The sequence below is a fragment of the Aethina tumida genome, chromosome 4, assembly GCF_024364675.1.
Source record: "Aethina tumida isolate Nest 87 chromosome 4, icAetTumi1.1, whole genome shotgun sequence".
NCBI classification, from domain to species: domain Eukaryota; kingdom Metazoa; phylum Arthropoda; class Insecta; order Coleoptera; family Nitidulidae; genus Aethina; species Aethina tumida.
In genome coordinates, this window is record NC_065438.1 from 15,635,065 (window position 1) to 15,654,418 (window position 19,354).

The following is a 19,354-nucleotide window of genomic DNA, read 5'->3' on the forward strand; positions in this document are numbered from 1 at the left end:
TAGATTCTTTAGATTCTTTAGATTCTTTAGATTCTTTAGATTCTTTAGATTCTTTAGATTCTTTAGATTCTTTAGATTCTTTAGATTCTTTAGATTCTTTAGATTCTTTTTATATTCTTTAGATTCTTTAGATTCTTTAGATTCTTTAGATTCTTTAGATTCTTTAGATTCTTTAGATTCTTTAGATTCTTTAGATTCTTTAGATTCTTTAGATTCTTTAGATTCTTTAGATTCTTTAGATTCTTTAGATTCTTTAGATTCTTTAGATTCTTTAGATTCTTTAGATTCTTTCTTTAGATTCTTTAGATTCTTTAGATTCTTTAGATTCTTTAGATTCTTTAGATTCTTTAGATTCTTTAGATTCTTTAGATTCTTTAGATTCTTTAGATTCTTTAGATTCTTTAGATTCTTTAGATTCTTTAGATTCTTTAGATTCTTTAGATTCTTTAGATTCTTTAGATTCTTTAGATTCTTTAGATTCTTTAGATTCTTTAGATTCTTTAGATTCTTTAGATTCTTTAGATTCTTTAGATTCTTTAGATTCTTTAGATTCTTTAGATTCTTTAGATTCTTTAGATTCTTTAGATTCTTTAGATTCTTTAGATTCTTTAGATTCTTTAGATTCTTTAGATTCTTTAGATTCTTTAGATTCTTTAGATTCTTTAGATTCTTTAGATTCTTTAGATTCTTTAGATTCTTTAGATTCTTTAGATTCTTTAGATTCTTTTTATATTCTTTAGATTCTTTAGATTCTTTAGATTCTTTAGATTCTTTAGATTCTTTAGATTCTTTAGATTCTTTAGATTCTTTAGATTCTTTAGATTCTTTAGATTCTTTAGATTCTTTAGATTCTTTAGATTCTTTAGATTCTTTAGATTCTTTAGATTCTTTAGATTCTTTAGATTCTTTAGATTCTTTCTTTAGATTCTTTAGATTCTTTAGATTCTTTAGATTCTTTAGAACAAGTACTTGTTCCACTTTTGAATATTGTATCAATAAGTAATTAAATCCGATAAAAATGCCCACCAGTAAATATTTTTATTCACTCAGTCTATCTGCTCCTAACCATTGATTTCTTAATTTTATCTAGACTTAGTCGACTTCTTCCACTTACTTACTTAATGTACTTCTACTTCTAGTTTTTATCTACTAATTAATTACATATAGGACCTAAATTTAAATGTGTCCAAATATATTTTCTTCATTTCAGTATGTTTTTAGTAGGACCACAAATTTTGAATTTAGTAACTTGATGGACTGATTCCAATTTTGATATATTATGACCAAACACTTAAACACGTTTTTTAATTGCTCACTGCATATAAATTTAAATATGTCCAAACACCATTTGAAAATTTCAAAGTAATACGTTCGAAAGGACACAGTAATTACATGTTAATTTAATTCGTTTAGTTCCACTTCATCATCGAGTGGCGATTCTCTCCGGGTTCCGTTCCTTTTCGGCCGAACCTTGTGAAGGTCAGAAGTCATGGGACAGTGATACCCATCATCGGCATTCCGAAGGGCGGCAAAACGCAATAAATATTACGGGGCAACGCGTAAAATGCGAAGATGGGGCCCGCATGAATTCGGCACCGAGATTTTTCTCGTTTTGTTTGTTTTTTTTTCTTTCTTTCTTTCGCGACAACAAAACGGTACGTACCGAAGAATGCAATATAAAATTTACAATGAGCGCTCATTTCATCGCTCGCCGAAGATTTATACGAGCGGGGGTTTATGTGTTTTCACGCCGGTTTATGCTCGACGTTCCCTACATGGAAAATCAAAATATTGTGGCAGATGCACTTTTATTTCGGCTCTGCATAATCGAGGAGAAACGTTTCTTTTTGGTGTGGCAGTTTTATTGCGACTTCGAAAACCATTAATTTTTTCTGTACAAATTTCTTACAGTTATCGATATTGTTCCAAATTTAGGGATAATTATTTATTACTTTATAATTGATCAAGATGAACACAGTTATACATTTCTTTTATTTTAATGTATCTGTATGCTTATCCGTATCCGTATCCGTATCCGCATCCGCACCTACATCCGCATCCGCTTTCGTATCTGTATCCATATCCACATCCGTATCTACATCTGTATTCACATCCGCATCTACATCCGTATGAGTATTCATATCTGTATCTGTATCTGTATCTGTATCTGTATCTGTATCTGTATCTGTATCTGTATCTGTATCTGTATCTGTATCTGTGTCTGTATCTGTATCTGTATCTGTATCTGTATCTGTATCTGTATCTGTATCTGTATCTGTATCTGTATCTGTATCTGTATCTGTATCTGTATCTGTATCTGTATCTGTATCTGTATCTGTATCTGTATCTGTATCTGTATCTGTATCTGTGTCTGTGTCTGTATCTGTATCTATTTCTGTATCAGTGCCTGTCTTTGTGTCTGTATTTGTATCTACAACTGTGTTGTATCTGCATCAATCTGAATCTATCTATATCCATCTGTATCAATCTGTATCTATCCGTACTTATCTGTATCTACCTGTATAAATACCACCTACCACTTGTACAACTATTATATCCATTACTATTAATTTTATTTTTAAATTATTCCAAGAGTTTTTTTTAACATTTATATTTGACTTTTTATTAACTATTTAATTACAATAAATAATAAATATTTTTGCGTAATTATTTCTTGTGCGGAAAGTGGCAACAAACAGTTTATCTTATGAAATATTAAGATTAGTACTTGAAAGGTAATAAATTTTAATTACTATACTCCTATTATAATTAATATCATAGTTTCTTGTTAACGTTAATTATTCTGGTTTTAATTGTTGTTAGTTTTGTACCATAAACGTTCACATGTTTCGAGACCGTAAACATCGCTATGCGGATATCCTATTCGACGAGTTTTCCAATTTTAGATAATTTAAATAATTATAGAGACAGTCCGCTGTACAACATAAAATGAACGTTGATTTTGAGCCATCATTTTACCCGAAAATATTGGCTATTCGTAATTTTCGTAACGGTTCCTTATCGTGGCATCGTCGAAAATTCATAAATAACTGTACACGACGAGCGATTCGTTACTTTTATCGCACTATCATTTATCCACCCTTATATCAATACTATAATTAAAAATTAACATTAAATATTACATTTAGATTGTGGTGGGACGGTCGAAATTAAATTCGACCTGCCTTCCTACCATTGCAATAACTTTTCCGGCCGCTCGGCCATTTTTTAAAGGCCCCCGAACCCAACGTTTAAATGTACTAGCGAATTTACAACGGCCACAAATAGCTATCGAACGTGATTAATAACAATAACAATGTCAACGATACACCGTTCCATATTGGGAAAGATTAAATAATCAACTGTATGTAGATGGCTACTCCGCCTTTAAAAGTTGCATATTTTATGATTTTTTTTTTCGCCTGCCTGCACTGTAGTACGCCGAACCGCAACAATAATAGACTCATTCATATTTATTCAGATACATACACTGGTCTAACAAGACAATTGGTTCTGGTTTGCGTTAAAGGTAAGCAATTCCGTTAGTTAAATCACGATTTGTACGGTGAACGTCTCAAAAAAGTCTTTTGAAATCGATAAAGATGTCAGATATTACGGATTTTTATTGATTATTGAGTTTTTTAGTATTAGATCTCTAAGTGAGTTTGATAGAGGGTTTAAAAGACGCAAGATTCGAATGAACCTGAGACACGAACTTTTGAAAAGTATGTATGAAGAAGGTACGGTGATAAGAAATAATTAAGAAGTCGCTCGCCAAACAAACATGAATGACTGAATGATGATTGCGACAGAAATCACTTTTAATTTTCATTAGAAGTAATGTAACCATCCAAAGATGCATTCAGGAAACTGTTGAAGATCATAAGAGGTGTGACCTTAGCTAAGACCCTATCCAATTTTTCTACAGGATAATGCTAAATTATGCAATTTTTTATGTTTAAATTAATTTAAATTATTATTTTCTAATTTTTAAGCTAAATATATCTAATATAAATTTAAATTATAAAGTTTCACTTTTTTTGATCGTTTATGGATTTTGATCGTATATGGATTTTGATCGTATATGGATTTTGATCGTATATGGATTTTGATCGTACATGGATTTTGATCGTACATGGATTTTGATCGTATATGGATTTTGATCACTATGAATTTTGATCACTATGGATTTTGATCGTACATGGATTTTGATCACTATGGATTTTGATCGTATATGGATTTTGATCGTATATGGATTTTGATCACTATGAATTTTGATCACTATGGATTTTGATCGTATATGGATTTTGATCGTAGATGGATTTTGATCGTATATGGATTTTGATCACTATGGATTTTGATCGCGTATGGATTTTGATCACTATGGATTTTGATCACTATGGATTTTGATCGTATATGGATTTTGATCACTATGGATTTGATCGTATGGAAATTTATCGTGTGAAAATTGATCGTATGAAATTGATCGTTATGGATTTTAATCGCATACGATACGTAATAGTAATTTTTTTAATTGGTTATTTTTTGCTTTTATTAAATTATATCATATTTGATATAATCTTACAAAGATAGAGATTAGGTAAATTTATTTAATATTTTAAATTTAGATTTTTGTTTCAGATTTTTACACTAATATTTCTGATATATTACTATTGACCATCATTTCATATTCAAATTTGTAGTAAAGTAATGAAAATTCGAATAATTACACAAAATTGCAATTAGAACCTGATAAAATTAAAGTAGTGACTCATTTAAGTGCCAGTATGCAATTATTGTCTGATATTAAACCAGAAAAATGTTTCATTCATAAGTTCCAACAGAATGTCACACGCCTTTGCACAAAAACTCTTTCCGGAAACCAAATTATCGTCCTCTGTTTTTGTCAAACAATTGCAATTACAAGCGATTTGGCGCCGTCACCAAATTAAAACATGTTTCATTCATGATTTTAATCAATTACTGTTACTCATACATGAATAAATTTATACCAGACACGTTCAAAGTTTATTCCACGTGTGATTTAATCCACAATATAATTTAATAGTAATTTTTGAAAGATTACAAGTTTCATAATAATTCTTAGAAAGAAGACCTACTTAATTGGCAATTCATTAAAACTTGATCCTTACATGGTCACCGATATCCTCCTTATAGATCATTGGAATTTCCGTTTCAAATTTCGTACACAACACTTCGCAGATGTTCCTCTGCCGTTACCAATACGTATTTATAAACCATTTATTTGTATATAATGAATAAATTGTACTTAAACTTTCATAACTATTAAAATCGTATTATAAACGTTGCAATTAAATCTACTAAGAACATGTTTTATGGTACTTAAATCGTAATGGAAAGCAAATTAATGCTGTGCGGTGAATTAAAATCTCGGTTTAGATTGAAATGATAAAACCTGCTCTTGAAACACAGTTTTTATGGCAATAATGGGCCTGAAAATTGCTCTTCGCCGATTTTTTTTTTAGACAGAACATGTAATAACGGCAAAGGACACGTTCTTAAAGGTCAATTAGCTGATTGCCTGTAATATGCATAAATATGCGAAAAAAATTAAGTATAGGTTTTTCAGTTTGGCGTCGTACACGGACGTGGACATAAACTTCTTAATTTAGGATTAATGCCGTGTCAAATTGTCCGTCCCCCCATTTTCACGGTAATGATGTGGCATCCAATAAATCGAAACCGACTTATTTGGACTACAATACGATATCAAATTTATATCGCACAAATTGCACCGGCAATTTACAATCCATTTCGAGACACATTTTCGAATCGGCCAATAAATCAAACGGCTTTACGACCCGAATCGTTCTTATGCACCAACAACCTCACAAAGGATGGAAACTGTTATTATCCTTTCAACTTGTGCACCGCGAGTGTGTGTTTATAGTTCCTGGAAGTTAATATTTAGATAAATAAATATGAATGAGTTTATTATTGCGCTTCGGCGTACTACAACACTGGCAAAAAGAAAAACTGGCGCCGATCTACATACAATGCCCGTAGAGGTTTAAGTGAACGATCATTGCAAACGTTGCGTAAAGATTTTGTTTTATGAGTTTAATGGGTATGGAAACCGTTGCACAATTATTCGCTTATTATATATTTAAATTTCTGGATCGTCTAGATGTGACTCACCACTTAAAATCTTAATGGACAGTTTTTAAAATTATTAAAATAGCCCATTTTAAGAGGCACAACTAAGTTAATACATAAATTTAAAAAAGTGGCACAGATAAAATAAAAAATGATGCTGGTTTTGTCACCAAATATTTCTTAGATGTTCCATATGGGATTGTCATCTGCTTCATGGAATTACTTTTACAAAATTTGTATAATGAAGATATACAATATACTATGGATGAGCTATCTTAATGGTATCAACTCTTAATGTCTTTATTTCTGAACATAATATTAAATTCATTCTCCTTTGTACATAAATTTTATTTTGGACTAATTTTAGTTTAGATTTTTTGACCACATGCCCTTTTTTCTGTTAACTGAATCATTAATATAATTTATTTCTTGTCAACAAGTATTTCCTTTAATTTCTAGAAGGGATTTTGATCTGCTCATTGACAAATCAATATTTATCAATTTAAATATATAGCCAAAGCTATATATTTAAATTAAGATTACTTCTAAAAAAATCATAATTTGTCTAGTTTTGACGTTCCTTCCCTTATTTAAACTGTGGATGAACTGTCTTAATGGTATTAACTCTTAATGTCTTTATTTCTCAACATAATATGAGAAAATAAAGAAACATCTTCATTATTGGACAAACATATTTGGGGTCAATTAGTTGATTCTTTTTTAGACTACTTGTTCATTTACCATAATAAATAAACCATTAGAATACTTTTTGAGATAATTTCTTAGATGAGCTTTTTATCTATTTGTTGGAATTGCTATGTTCTATACTAATTTTAATATTAAAAATCAAAAATCAATAAACTAATGATATATTTTAAACAAATTGTTACTTTTTTTGAAGTGAAAACTTATTTATTGAAGAGAAAACTTCTTTAGCCTCGTTGGGCATTTTTTTGGTAGGGGAAAATCATTTGGGTTCTCATCACCGACATGCTCATGACTGGCGCACGCGCAGTGTGCCTTAAACACTTTTTAGAAGGGTGAAATCTCCTGCGTTATCTTATAAGTGAAATTGAATGGATTTTGTGAAAAGTTCAATGTGTATTTCATTTCATTTCCTACTTTAGTTACCATAAGCCTATTGTGTCTTTTTTAGAACAAAATGAAATAATTGAAAGTACAAAAAGTCTATGTATTGTTGAAATTAATAACGACAATGAAGCAAACAATTAAAATAATATTAAAAATCAAGTACATTGAAATTTAAGTAAATACAAATACTATCCATAAATAATATGATTGTATATTAATTGTTATTTCAACTGAATTGTATTTATATTTTTTCATGGTCTTGTACTGTCCGTAATATATTTGAATAATAAAAAAACACATAAACATGCATATAATTGTTGCTTGAAGTGTTAATAGATGTGAAAACCACATTGATGATGATAATTTTACTTCAAACATTTTGAAATTTCAAATTTTCTATTTGTAATCTCTATAACTGACAATTTTAAATTTTTTTGAGATACAATTCAATTATCTATATAAAAATCTTTAAAAAACTGCTGTTTATTCCTATGATATTTATATATTATGTGCTTGAGGGTAACAACTGCCATTCCACATTGAAAAACAACCCAAGATAACATAGAAAACGTAACGGATTGAATTCAATTCCATCGGACAAACTGACTTATTTAAACTGTGGATGAACTGTCTTAATGGTATCAACTCTTAATGTCTTTATTTCTCAACATAATATGAATTTCATCCATAAAGAAACATCTTCATTATTGGACAAACATATTTGGGGTCAATTAGTTGATTCTTTTTTAGACTACTTGTTCATTTACCATAATAAATAAACCATTAGAATACTTTTTGAGATAATTTCTTAGATGAGCTTTCTATCTATTTGTTGGAATTGCTTGTTCTATACCAATTTTAATTTTAAAAATCAAAAATCAATAAACTAATGATATATTTTAAAAAAATTGTTACTTTTTTTGAAGTGAAAACTTATTTATTGAAGAGAAAACTTCTTTAGCCTCGTTGGGCATTTTTTTGGTAGGGGAAAATCATTTGGGTTCTCATCACCGACATGCTCATGACTGGCGCACGCGCAGTGTGCCTTAAACACTTTTTGGAAGGGTGAAAACTCCTGCGTTATCTTATAAGTGAAATTGAATGGATTTTTTGAAAAGTTCAATGTGTATTTCATTTCATTTCCTACTTTAGTTACCATAAGCCTATTGTATCTTTTTTAGAACAAAATGAAATAATTGAAAGAACAAAAAGTCTATGTATTGTTGAAATTAATAACGACAATGAAGCAAACAATTAAAATAATATTAAAAATCAAGTACATTGAAATTTAAGTAAATACAAATACTATCCATAAATAATATGATTGTATATTAATTGTTATTTCAATTGAATTGTATTTATATTTTTTCGTGGTCCATAAACCATTAGAATACTTTTTGAGATAATTTCTTAGATGAGCTTTCTATCTATTTGTTGGAATTGCTATGTTCTATACCAATTTTAATTTTAAAAATCAAAAATCAATAAACTAATGATATATTTTAAAAAAATTGTTACTTTTTTTGAAGTGAAAACTTATTTATTGAAGAGAAAACTTCTTTAGCCTCGTTGGGCATTTTTTTGGTAGGGGAAAATCATTTGGGTTCTCATCACCGACATGCTCATAACTGGCGCACGCGCAGTGTGCCTTAAACACTTTTTGGAAGGGTGAAATCTCCTGCGTTATCTTATAAGTGAAATTGAATGGATTTTGTGAGAAGTTCAGTGCGTATTTCATTTCATGTCCTACTTTAGTTACCATAAGCCTATTGTATCTTTTTTAGAACTAAATGAAATAATTGAAAGTACAAAAAGTCTATGTATTGTTGAAATTAATAACGACAATGAAGCAAACAATTAAAATAATATTAAAAATCAAGTACATTGAAATTTAAGTAAATACAAATACTATCCATAAATAATATGATTGTATATTAATTGTTATTTCAATTGAATTGTATTTATATTTTGTCATGATCTTGTACTGCCCGTAATATATTTGAATAATAAAAAAACACATAAACATGCATATAATTGTTGCTCGGAGTGTTAATCGATGTGAAAACCACATTGATGTTGATAATTTTACTTCAAACATTTTGAAATTTAAAATTTTTTATTGGTAATCTCTATAACTGCCAATTTTAAATTTTTTTGAGATTCAATTCAATTGTCTATATAAAAATCTCTAAAAAACTGCTGTTTATTCCTATGATATTAATATATTATGTGCATGAGGGTAACAACTGCCATTCCACATTGAAAAACAGCCCAAGATAACATAGAAAACGTAACGGATTGAATTCAATTCCATCGGACACACTGGCATTACACAGATTTATCATAAACAAGTTTTTCAACGCAGTCAACGTCTTGTAAAGTATATAAATGACTAACAAAACGAGTGCACGTTAAACGTAATAAATTACGTTTTGACTATATTCGTATAAACTAGTTTGGATAGAAGTTGGAAGGAACCTGAGCGGTCACAACAATGTAGAGGAGAGAACAGTAGAAACCCACCTGTTGGGATCGGCGGCGCCACGGGAGTGGTCCAACTTAGTACACTTGTTTTGGTAATTTTTAATTTAATTCGGTCCTCGCCGCATTTGGTGTTGTCACCGCCGCCGTGATTTAGACGACGGTCCTTCGTAAATGGCACGGATGTGTTATAATTTAATGCCCGTGCATACTTAGCGATGCGATAATGGGAACGTGGGTGAGTATTTATAGTAAAACATAAAGTAAATTAATAACGCACAGCTTTGGCCGACTATATGGTAAATTGGATTACCCCGGCAATATTTTCAGTGCCCGGCTAAATTGCTAATTTAAAAACCAATTTGCAATGCCATAGATTTAACTCTATGATAATTTAATTCAGCCGTGCACCATTTAATCTTCTTCACCAATATCCAACGATGGTCGTAACGATCCTCCACTTTATTGCCGTATGAATGGGACGTTCTTTGTTCTTAATTACACATGTTAGATAGATAAAAATCTAAGAATTAATGTTTGAAACGAACATGCCAGTGTAAATCTGCGAGCACAGTGTCTCATTTAAATAATGATAGTGTAATGTGTGTTTAGAATAATGCGACAATGGTACACTGACGTGTGTGTGTGGTTTGTGTGCTCTATGCTCGTTTTCTGCAAATAAACGCTACAAACAATTGCACCAACACACAACCGGCCCAAACACCAAAACTCTTTAGATCTTGAGCAGTTTTTGTATTAAATAATCGACAACAGATATGCACGGACTTTTTCAATTGTTTTCCTATTGTATCTTGCAAGAAAGACAATTGAGTTAATCTTGCAATATCAATACTCGTTCGGCCTGTCAGTGCAGCAATTATCGCCTTTGACCCGACCATTAACTTTTTCTAATTGACAATTAATCAACCATTGTTCCGCCGAGCACCTCCTCCAACCTAATGAATTCATAAAATAAATTAGTTCGTCTCAGAACAATGAAACGAACAAGACCTTATGTAAATATGTCCTTAATATTATCCGTAACATAACTGTGCGGCTGTAGTTATTAATAAAAACAGAGACAATACGGTGAATAAACAGTATTTAACGTTACCAGAACGTTACGTAAGGTGTAGTCTTGTAACCGTGAAATCTACATACGCTAACCTTGGTCCATTGATGGCGCCAATGTCTTAGAAATGTTCCTATTATTTTTTTTTTTCTTCTGTTGCACTCATTGTCCCTGCACCGTAATTAATATTTTAATTGTCCGCAGTGATTTACTAGGGTGGCACCGCAGTAATTTTCTCCGGGGGGTTTACATGTAAATCACGGCGAAATACCAAAGGTACGGTGAGTTTATTTATTTATTTATTTTTCTAGCACTGCCACGTGATTATCGACGCTGATAAACGTGCCCCATGCAAATGTTGTGTTAACCTAATTGTATTATTTAGCAAAGGAAAACAATAAACTTATTTAATGGTAATATATTCTTATTAATTTGACAAGTTTGGTGAACCAGTTGATAAAATTTGTACAATAAACAATCGCATATTTATTGGTCCTTTGAATTGAATGCGATATGTATGAATTAACCTGTTTTCTATTGTTGGTGCAAACTAAATTTACATAATTGTGGACGTACATTTACATTGGGTAGAGTATGATTCACGTAGATATTAAGTACCCAAAAGAGTAAATTACGTTTAACTTTAAAATTCAACAATTTTTGCCAAATTTCTACAAGCAAATTCATGCCACGAGTAAACATTCTGGTTTCTTAAAATTGAAGAAAATTATTAATACACATTTGACCTCCCCTTTAGAATTAAACCGTTTATTACATAAAAATTTGGACAATGAAGAAAATAAATAGTCACATGGAAAAATGTCTTGATTGGCTTATTGATGGTGGATGAGAGGGAATATCCTATTTAACATAATCCTTATTTAAATTATGTGAACTCAATTTGTTCACCTTTTTTTTATTGAAATTAATTAATATTGCACGAGTTTACTTAATTTCTTCATTGGTAGAAGTTTCAGGACAACCTTAACAATGTTCATCTTCAATGCATTCTTTACCCTATTTAAATCAAACCAATGCATCTTCATCATTTCCGTTGGCTTAGGCTTTTTTTTAAATACAATCTAATAGAAAATTCAATTTGAAACACTCCTTCTTGTAAATTTCAACAAAATAATAAGACAATATTAAACGAACGACGTTTAAAACTAACAAGCCGTTGATTTTTGCCCCTTTGCACACGTCTTAAAAGCCCTGTTATTAAATTTAACAGAAAATAACAAGATTGGAATATATTAGCCTGATAAATGATGGCGCTTATGGTATCACGCATGGTCGGTTCTATATAATAAGTCGCTGAAAAGGAACAAGTTTTGTTGAGTGGGTATTTACATGGAAATAATCTAAGCAAAATACTAGTTTCCTTGTTGTACTCAGAATTTAGTTGAAGACAAAAACTTGTACGTATCCACATATCGCCCATTGACCGCAATAGAGACATTAATAAAAATAAAATATGAGACTTGATGTCTGTTGCCCACGTAGACGTCGATTCCAGCAACACATCTTTTCAAAAATGTACCACCTGGAAATGGTTGCATGCTGTAATTATAAAAAAAATCCTTGCCCATAACGAAATTGAATCGGTCGATTTTCTTGTCACTTCGGGCCACTTGTTGAGTTAATTTAATTAACGAATCATTCATGTTAAGGTCAATAGGTGTAATACGATTTTGGTAAATAGCCAGAAGCAAAAGACATTCCATTTCCCCTACACATTCTTTAACAATTATTAATCGTACAATCAAAATTATTGTCGCAGAACTTATATAATATTGTTATTAAACAATTAATAGAGCACATTCCTATAAAATCTCAGCCACGCCGTCCGATAATTTTTTTACATATCCCCCCAAGGTTAGCGGTTGTAAGGTCTTTGCCATGTCAAAATATCCATTAAGTCCCTAGGTAATAAATTAACTTTGGCGACTTTAAAAACAGTCAGTTCGGACGCTCCCTACAACACACATTAATGTGAATTTATAATTAGCCAATGAATATGTAAAACACACGGTGATCTATTCGCTCTGTGTTCTCGGAACATTTTCCAGGATTGTAGGTGTTGAACTGACTAGCTTGTATGCGGACGTATTTAAAAAAAAGGAACAAGGTAAAGATCTTGACGGTGGGAACTAGAAAAAGTGTCATTCGAAACAACACTTCACCTATGTTTGAATAAAAACATTTTTTATTAAATTAGTCGACGAAGCACAATTGTTATTTCATTGTAAGTACCCAAAATTTAATTTTTGGTGGATGCGCCAGTTAAATACATTTATCTGTATGGAAACGTTATATCTATTAAATATATTTTTGAATTTGAGTTTTATTAATTATTTTTAAGAAACAACAAACAAAAATTGAAAGATTTTTTAATCTGGTGGACACCAATGAACTAATACCACACTTATCTTATTATTTTTATAATAATTTTCATTCATCAATAATTTATCAAAAGAAATTCTATAAATTTTCTTCAATTTTCATCAACATTAAATTGAAAGTTTTAGCTAAATAAACATTTTAAAGTACAAATAAATTTGAATAAGGATAAAAACTTTATAAATAATATGTTTAAAAATATTGGAAATAGAAAAACTTCTCTGTGTATATTAATGGAATCGTGACATCAACTGATGAGTACGCCGTTTCTATAAACAAAAAATTATGATGTGCATGATTGTAATGTGTATTTATTTACTTTACTATTCGCTGTAATCACATAAAACAAGAAATTTTAACTATGGAATTTTATATTACAGGTTTCTTATATTAACGTAAACTGTTAAGTTTATTAATAATTTAAAGCATAATGTAAAGAGGATAAATATTATTTTCGTAATAATATCAAATTTAAGATTTAGTTTCAGCAAAGTATAATTTTTAAATAAACTGAGATTTTTAAAAGGCTAAATAATTTTTTGGAGGAATATATAATATATAATACACAAATTAAATGAAAACTTGATTTAGATATTTTTCATAGTGTTTACGCAAAATTAGTCTAAATACTATTTGAATATATATTTTAAATTTTTTAAATAATTTGTCGGCATGCTAGCGCCCTCTAGAACAAAAACATTGAACTATTAAAGAAATGAACTTTTAGGTTACAGATGCCTGTATGCGGATAAACGCAAAGTATAGAAACCATTTTAAGAACTATTAACATTCTCTCGCAACTCAGTGTGTAGATGGCACCACTGACCAATTACGAATTGCCCCATCTATCACTAAATTGCCATACTAATTATAGTAGAAAACTCAATTCAAATTACATGATGCTTTTAAAATTGACACACATTCGCAATTAATCACTAGATACCGCATCGGAAAGTGATTTCAAATATTATTATGTGGATGAAAAGGTTTGTAAAAAATAAAATACGTAAACACATTAGTATTTATATATTTTTCTAAATACATATTGTTATGTTATATGCCTATGATAGTAACAGCATGTTTTGAAGTTACCTCCTGGATGACGAGAAAAGTTAATTATGTTTGTACTATTAATGAAACATAAAGATGATTTATTTTATTAATCCTGTATATGGAATTCTATATTGTTAATAAGCTTCCTCATTGTTCTAAATTAAATTCTAAATAATTTTTATACATTTTATATAAGAGTACAGTACCCTGCTTTCTAAAACAAACATTCTTTATGACTTTGTTAGTGTGATGAAAAATGAACATAAGAAATTAATATTACATAATGAAATTATTATTTGTCTCCCACAGCAAATAGAATTTTGTTCACGACGAAACAAATATAAACATTTTTAAATATTCAGTGGCTTATTACAATGATTTTTGTTAATTTCTCATAACAAAAACACTAACAAGGTCCAGTTTGATTCAAGAATGTGAATATGCTAATATTTAAAATATTTAAAGCACTTCACCAACAAATGATATATAAAATATTTTAAGAATAAAATAATCAGACAGGCACACTTAGTGTTTATAGTTCTTATGTACAAGATTTGATATTTAGCACAATAATTGTAATTATTGCATATCGAAATTTAAGAAGACTAATAAACTATTCGTTAAATTAAAAAAAAGGACTAGTTATAAGAATTTAGTAGTTTAAACAATTTTCCGAAACGACAATTTTGTTTATACAATTCAACACAATTTCTTGGTACAATACTGGCAGAATTCCTAAAATCGATTTTGACTGTGATGTGATATTTCCTCCTCATTGTTAATTTCCAATACAGTTTACACCATATTCGGTTTGTAGCCACTGGACGTCAAAATTTTGTTGACGAAGTTGACAATTGCCGTCGCCGGTTGTTCCGGCTCCAGTTCTGCGAAAAGATGGCACTGATTGTCGGAGTTACTCACGTTCGGTTTTCTTGCCACGAATCCAAATATACGACTGAAAAATTAACATTAAAACATTACCATCTGGTTAACGACACTAAATCCATTAATACTCACTTCGAACTCTTAATCGGGTTATCATCAAGCGCAACAGTCCACTTGTGATCTTCAGGATCGAGCCCACAATAAGAAACGGTATTCATAGGATAGTGCTTCCTGAAGAACAACTTCCTCTTGTTGTCGGTCAACGTAATACCTTGACCGTTTACCTTAAAATGCACGGTAGCCGTTTCCGGAAGCGGCGCCTTCTGCAACAGCGTCAAAACCGACTTCTTAATCGCCTCCGGACCCGTCAACGATTCCATATCCATCGAGAACAAATATAAGACGTTACAAGCTGCCCCCTGCGTGAACAACACCTGGTTAGGATTGTTCACATTTTTCGTGTATTTCAGATCACTCTCCGGAAGGACGAGGCGGCACGGCAGTGCCATTTGTGTTATCGAATGTTGGTAAACCAATGCGGACAATGAGCTGAAGACCGGCTCGTTGGGACAACCTTTCAGACGCACTCCCCTGGATGTGGGCTCGATCAGGAAGTGTCTGATCAGCTCGTCGCTGGAGTACGACTTATTTTGCACATTCGAGGGCACTTGGGCCACCCTTAGGGCCAGCCCGAATGCGCCCGGAAAAGAGTTTGAATCTCTTACGACGAAGGTGCCTGGCGCTTGGTTTCTTAACATGTTGATTGCTGCACAAAAATTTTTAAATTAATCATAAGTTTGTAGAATATTCAAGGTGGTTGAGATCTGTTGAGGTTGATTTCTAAACTAATTGTAGCCAATTGTGAGTAAATTTGTAAATTTTGTTAACGTTAATAATCAAACTCAATTACTATCTACTGTGTTGTCTTCGAAATTTTTATCTTCCCCGACGTACTTACCTTCTTCCCTAGATATGGAAGCCTTATACCAAAATTTAGAGGTGTCTCTGACGAATTCAACGTGCGCCGCAGCCACTTCGTGCGGTGCCTCGTTGTTCGAGCCAACCGAGTTCCGTCTCGAGTTGCCGTAATAGATGGTCGGAGACGCCGATCCGTTGTAGTTCGGGGTCTTGGGGCTCTGTTGGTAGCTGCCATCAGAGAAACCCGATGACGAGACACTGCGATGGGTCGCAGTGTGGGTGTATTCTGACGCGGACCCGTTCGTTAGATCGCTGGGTGACGTAGGACGGTCCTTTCTGTAATAAATTTGATGTAGATCATGTCTGGGGGAAGGTGGAAGAGAAAAGCGAGAAGAAGGTTGAAGCACGTGTGGTGGTGCGAGATGATATGGCCCGTGATGTAGGTGATGGTCGAGGCAGTGATGGTGGTGGTGATGATGAGTGTGGTGCATGCTATAATGTGATATGTGAAGATGTTGTAAGAAGTGGAAACGGTACGTTGAGGCATTCCAACAACGAATACATACGTATGACCATGCACATGACTGAACTGCTTTTAAGTGAATACGATGTAAAGTAGTGACTAAAATCAATTTAACCAAAATCGAAGGAATACAAATCTGGCCAACAGGATGAAATGTATTTCCAAAGATACTCCAAGACAATTACTAAATAAACATTAAATCGGATCTTGTTTTACGTTTATGGTAGTGTTCAATATAAAATACAATTACAACATGCGTGTCAGGCAACATCGATTTACGTTACCTCTCCGGTGAGAGTGACCACTTCTTAGTAAGTTTATTAGGAGTTGGACAACTGAGTCGGCTACAAATTAAAATCCATTTTTAGTACTACGAAGCGAAGCGATGAAGTTAAAAATAAAACCCTTGACTCAAAAACAAACTTGGCACCCTAGGGCCACCCCATCCGGCAACACGTGATGGGACAGTCACAAAATGGGAACTTACCGCTGGGTTGTAGGACTTTTAGGTGGCAGTCGTTCGGATGGTAGATCGAATTGGACTGTTGGCGTGGATGCGTTCAAGTACGGGGTCCGGGCGTGTACTGGAAAAGCTGGTGTCTGCGGTCTTGGCGACGAGCTGTGAGATGGGCTCGTTTCGTCGTTTACGGATTGCGACCTCCATGATTGGATCGACTCTTCTCGGTACTAAAATAGCAGGCTCAATCTTAGATTGTTGTTTCTATGAATTTGACGAAGGATAAAACTTGTTTGGAAGAACGGTTTAAGCATTAAGAAAACAAAACACAAAACAAGAAATGATTTGGCAACAAAACATGCAACAGAAAGCAATTGTAAGAATGTTTCATTGTCAATCATCTTCGTGTGAATGAGTATTCGACTGATTAAAGAAGCTGTGGTTAAGCAACAAATGAAAACATATAAAAACTTACTATAACTTCCCTTCAAAATAACACGTTGGAGACATAAACTTTAAATCTTTACTTAAATCTTATTGAAATGAACAATAATCTGACACAATTAAGTCAAAAATGAATATTATAAAATCAATGATGGTGTTAGTACCTGCCATGCAGATGTGTTATTAGGACTGTTGCTAGACTTATCTGAGCCGCTTGATAAGTTAGCAATCAGATCGCTTAGTGCATCAGAAGGGGTGCTATCATTCCTCAAATCCGGTGATGTAGCTGTGTTAGCTTCGTTAGCATCGTTAGCAATACCCACCAGGCCCGGCGTGTAACGGGGGCTACTCTGTTTGCTGTACTGTTCCTGTTCCACCAGCGACAGCAGACCGCTGTCCACTGTGTCGGCGCCCCTTGAAGGCGCCCTCACGATCTGTCCCATAGGATTCTGAGCTAAGATCGTGCGAGGGGATTCTGTGCTCTGAAATTGGTTAATTTGGTTAGGATTAACCTGCGGGTTGGCTGTACAATATTACTGATGAACTAATTGAGTTAAAAATAGTGATTTATACCTGCGCATAGTGCTCGTGTTCCCTCTTGATCTTCATGAAGGGCCGTTCTTTAACTGTCGACGAATACGTGGACTTCAAAGTGCTGTAGTTGGAGCTTCCGCCGTTCTTCTGCATCGTGTTGATGTGCAGCGGCACGGTGTAGTCGTCGTCATCGTCGGCGAAGGCCGTGGTGTCGCTGGTGTAGCCGTCTGCGCGGTGCGACGCCGACGGGCGCATGTGCCGGGTCTGGACGTTGCGCAGCTCCCTCATCAGCTGCGTCTCGTGCGGCTGACGTTCCTCGCGCAGCTTCACCTCGCGGCGCTCCTTCAGTTTTTGCTGCTGCTTCTGGAGCCATGTCAGGTTGCCGTTGGTCGTGAATCTGCAAAATCGGGTCGGACGTTAGCCAAATTAACAGTGCACGCACGTAGCCGGTAAGGCGAATATAAACATATCGTGTGTTCCTCGGGGCTTGGAATTTTTCCCTCGAACATGCCCGACAACGGTTTAATTTTTTCGCGGCGTCCGCCAGTTACCCGTCTTCCCATTTAAGATAAGGCATCTCCGAGAATGGGGCCCGGAGGGGTCGGCAACCTCAACGACGTTCGCGCATTCGTTTATTTCTGCAATTTCAAGAACCAACAGACACACACACGTCCGCAAAAGGCACGCACGACGCGGATACCTGCAGGAACGGACGGGATTGCGGGACTTAATCCACTGGAAAATTGCTCGATTGTGCGGGCGGTGATTTCTTCCGTCCGTACCGTGCTTGGGGCAAACACACCGTGAATCAAAGTTTTTATTTTTTTGTTTGTCTTATTTGTCCCACAACATTTGAAAAATAGTTTAAGCGTCCATCATTAACAATGAAGGATGTGACACGAAGATGGAACAAGTCCATTTTAATGTGGTGTAGGCGAATTAATTATGTTTGGAGCTAACGACGTAGTTACAATAGTTAAAAAGGATTTATGGACATAATAATACTGTAACAAACTTGTACAAAAGTGAATTAAATTGTTGGATCATTATAATAACGACTAACAGATTATTACAGTCGACAAGATGTACATTAAACACTCATAAATTGTATCCGTGATTTCGAATCGTCGTGTGGGTGTGCGCATTTTATAGAATAAACGAAAGTAGCGATTTATCATCATAATCGTCGTAACGATAAAATCTTCTTGAGTTATTATTAAATTTACTTCGATCCCGATGTAATACATTTAAAGGGATTACGTTTCATAAACGGCTTACGCTTGTTTGTAACACGCTAAGCGGCAAAAATATTTGGTGCGAACAAACATATGTTTCCTGCCGTGCAGGAAGTAACGAC

The 19,354-nt window shown here is 33.2% G+C and overlaps 2 protein-coding genes across 13 annotated transcripts in view; both read right to left on the bottom strand.

Annotated features, from left to right (window-relative positions):
• Positions 1-2,013: 2,013 nt before the first annotated feature.
• LOC126265341 (keratin-associated protein 6-2-like) lies at positions 2,014-2,478 on the bottom strand. Its single transcript, XM_049966426.1, has 2 exons — positions 2,408-2,478; positions 2,014-2,365 (listed from the first exon to the last, which is right to left on the bottom strand). The coding sequence occupies exons 1-2, from the start codon at positions 2,476-2,478 to the stop codon at positions 2,014-2,016; spliced, it is 423 nt and encodes a 140-aa protein (XP_049822383.1).
• Positions 2,479-14,194: 11,716 nt separating this feature from the next.
• Positions 14,195-19,354, bottom strand: part of LOC109604404 (tensin-1) — a 293,281-nt gene continuing 288,121 nt past the window's right edge. For 10 of the 12 annotated variants that reach the window (XM_049965847.1, XM_049965852.1, XM_049965850.1 and 7 more), the window contains 7 exons: positions 18,037-18,394; positions 17,787-17,945; positions 17,050-17,249; positions 16,847-16,906; positions 16,080-16,375; positions 15,254-15,887; positions 14,195-15,191 (listed from right to left, as the gene is read on the bottom strand). In XM_049965847.1, the coding sequence (XP_049821804.1) occupies positions 15,032-15,191; positions 15,254-15,887; positions 16,080-16,375; positions 16,847-16,906; positions 17,050-17,249; positions 17,787-17,945; positions 18,037-18,394 (1,867 nt within the window). In that variant the 3' untranslated portion in view covers positions 14,195-15,031. Of the gene's footprint in view, positions 15,192-15,253; positions 15,888-16,079; positions 16,376-16,846; positions 16,907-17,049; positions 17,250-17,627; positions 17,946-18,036; positions 18,395-19,354 lie in introns of all 12 variants that reach the window. The other 2 variants (XM_049965846.1, XM_049965848.1) reach the window with 2 other exon arrangements.

Excerpts from the sequence above, each read along its gene's own strand:
- LOC126265341 (XM_049966426.1), bottom strand. The coding sequence starts at position 2,478 with ATGGATATAGATAGATTCAGATTGATGCAGATACAACACAGTTGTAGA. Across the intron at positions 2,366-2,407 it reads AAATACAGACACAAAGACAG|ATACAGATACAGATACAGAT; the intron begins GCACTGATACAG and ends ACACAGACACAG.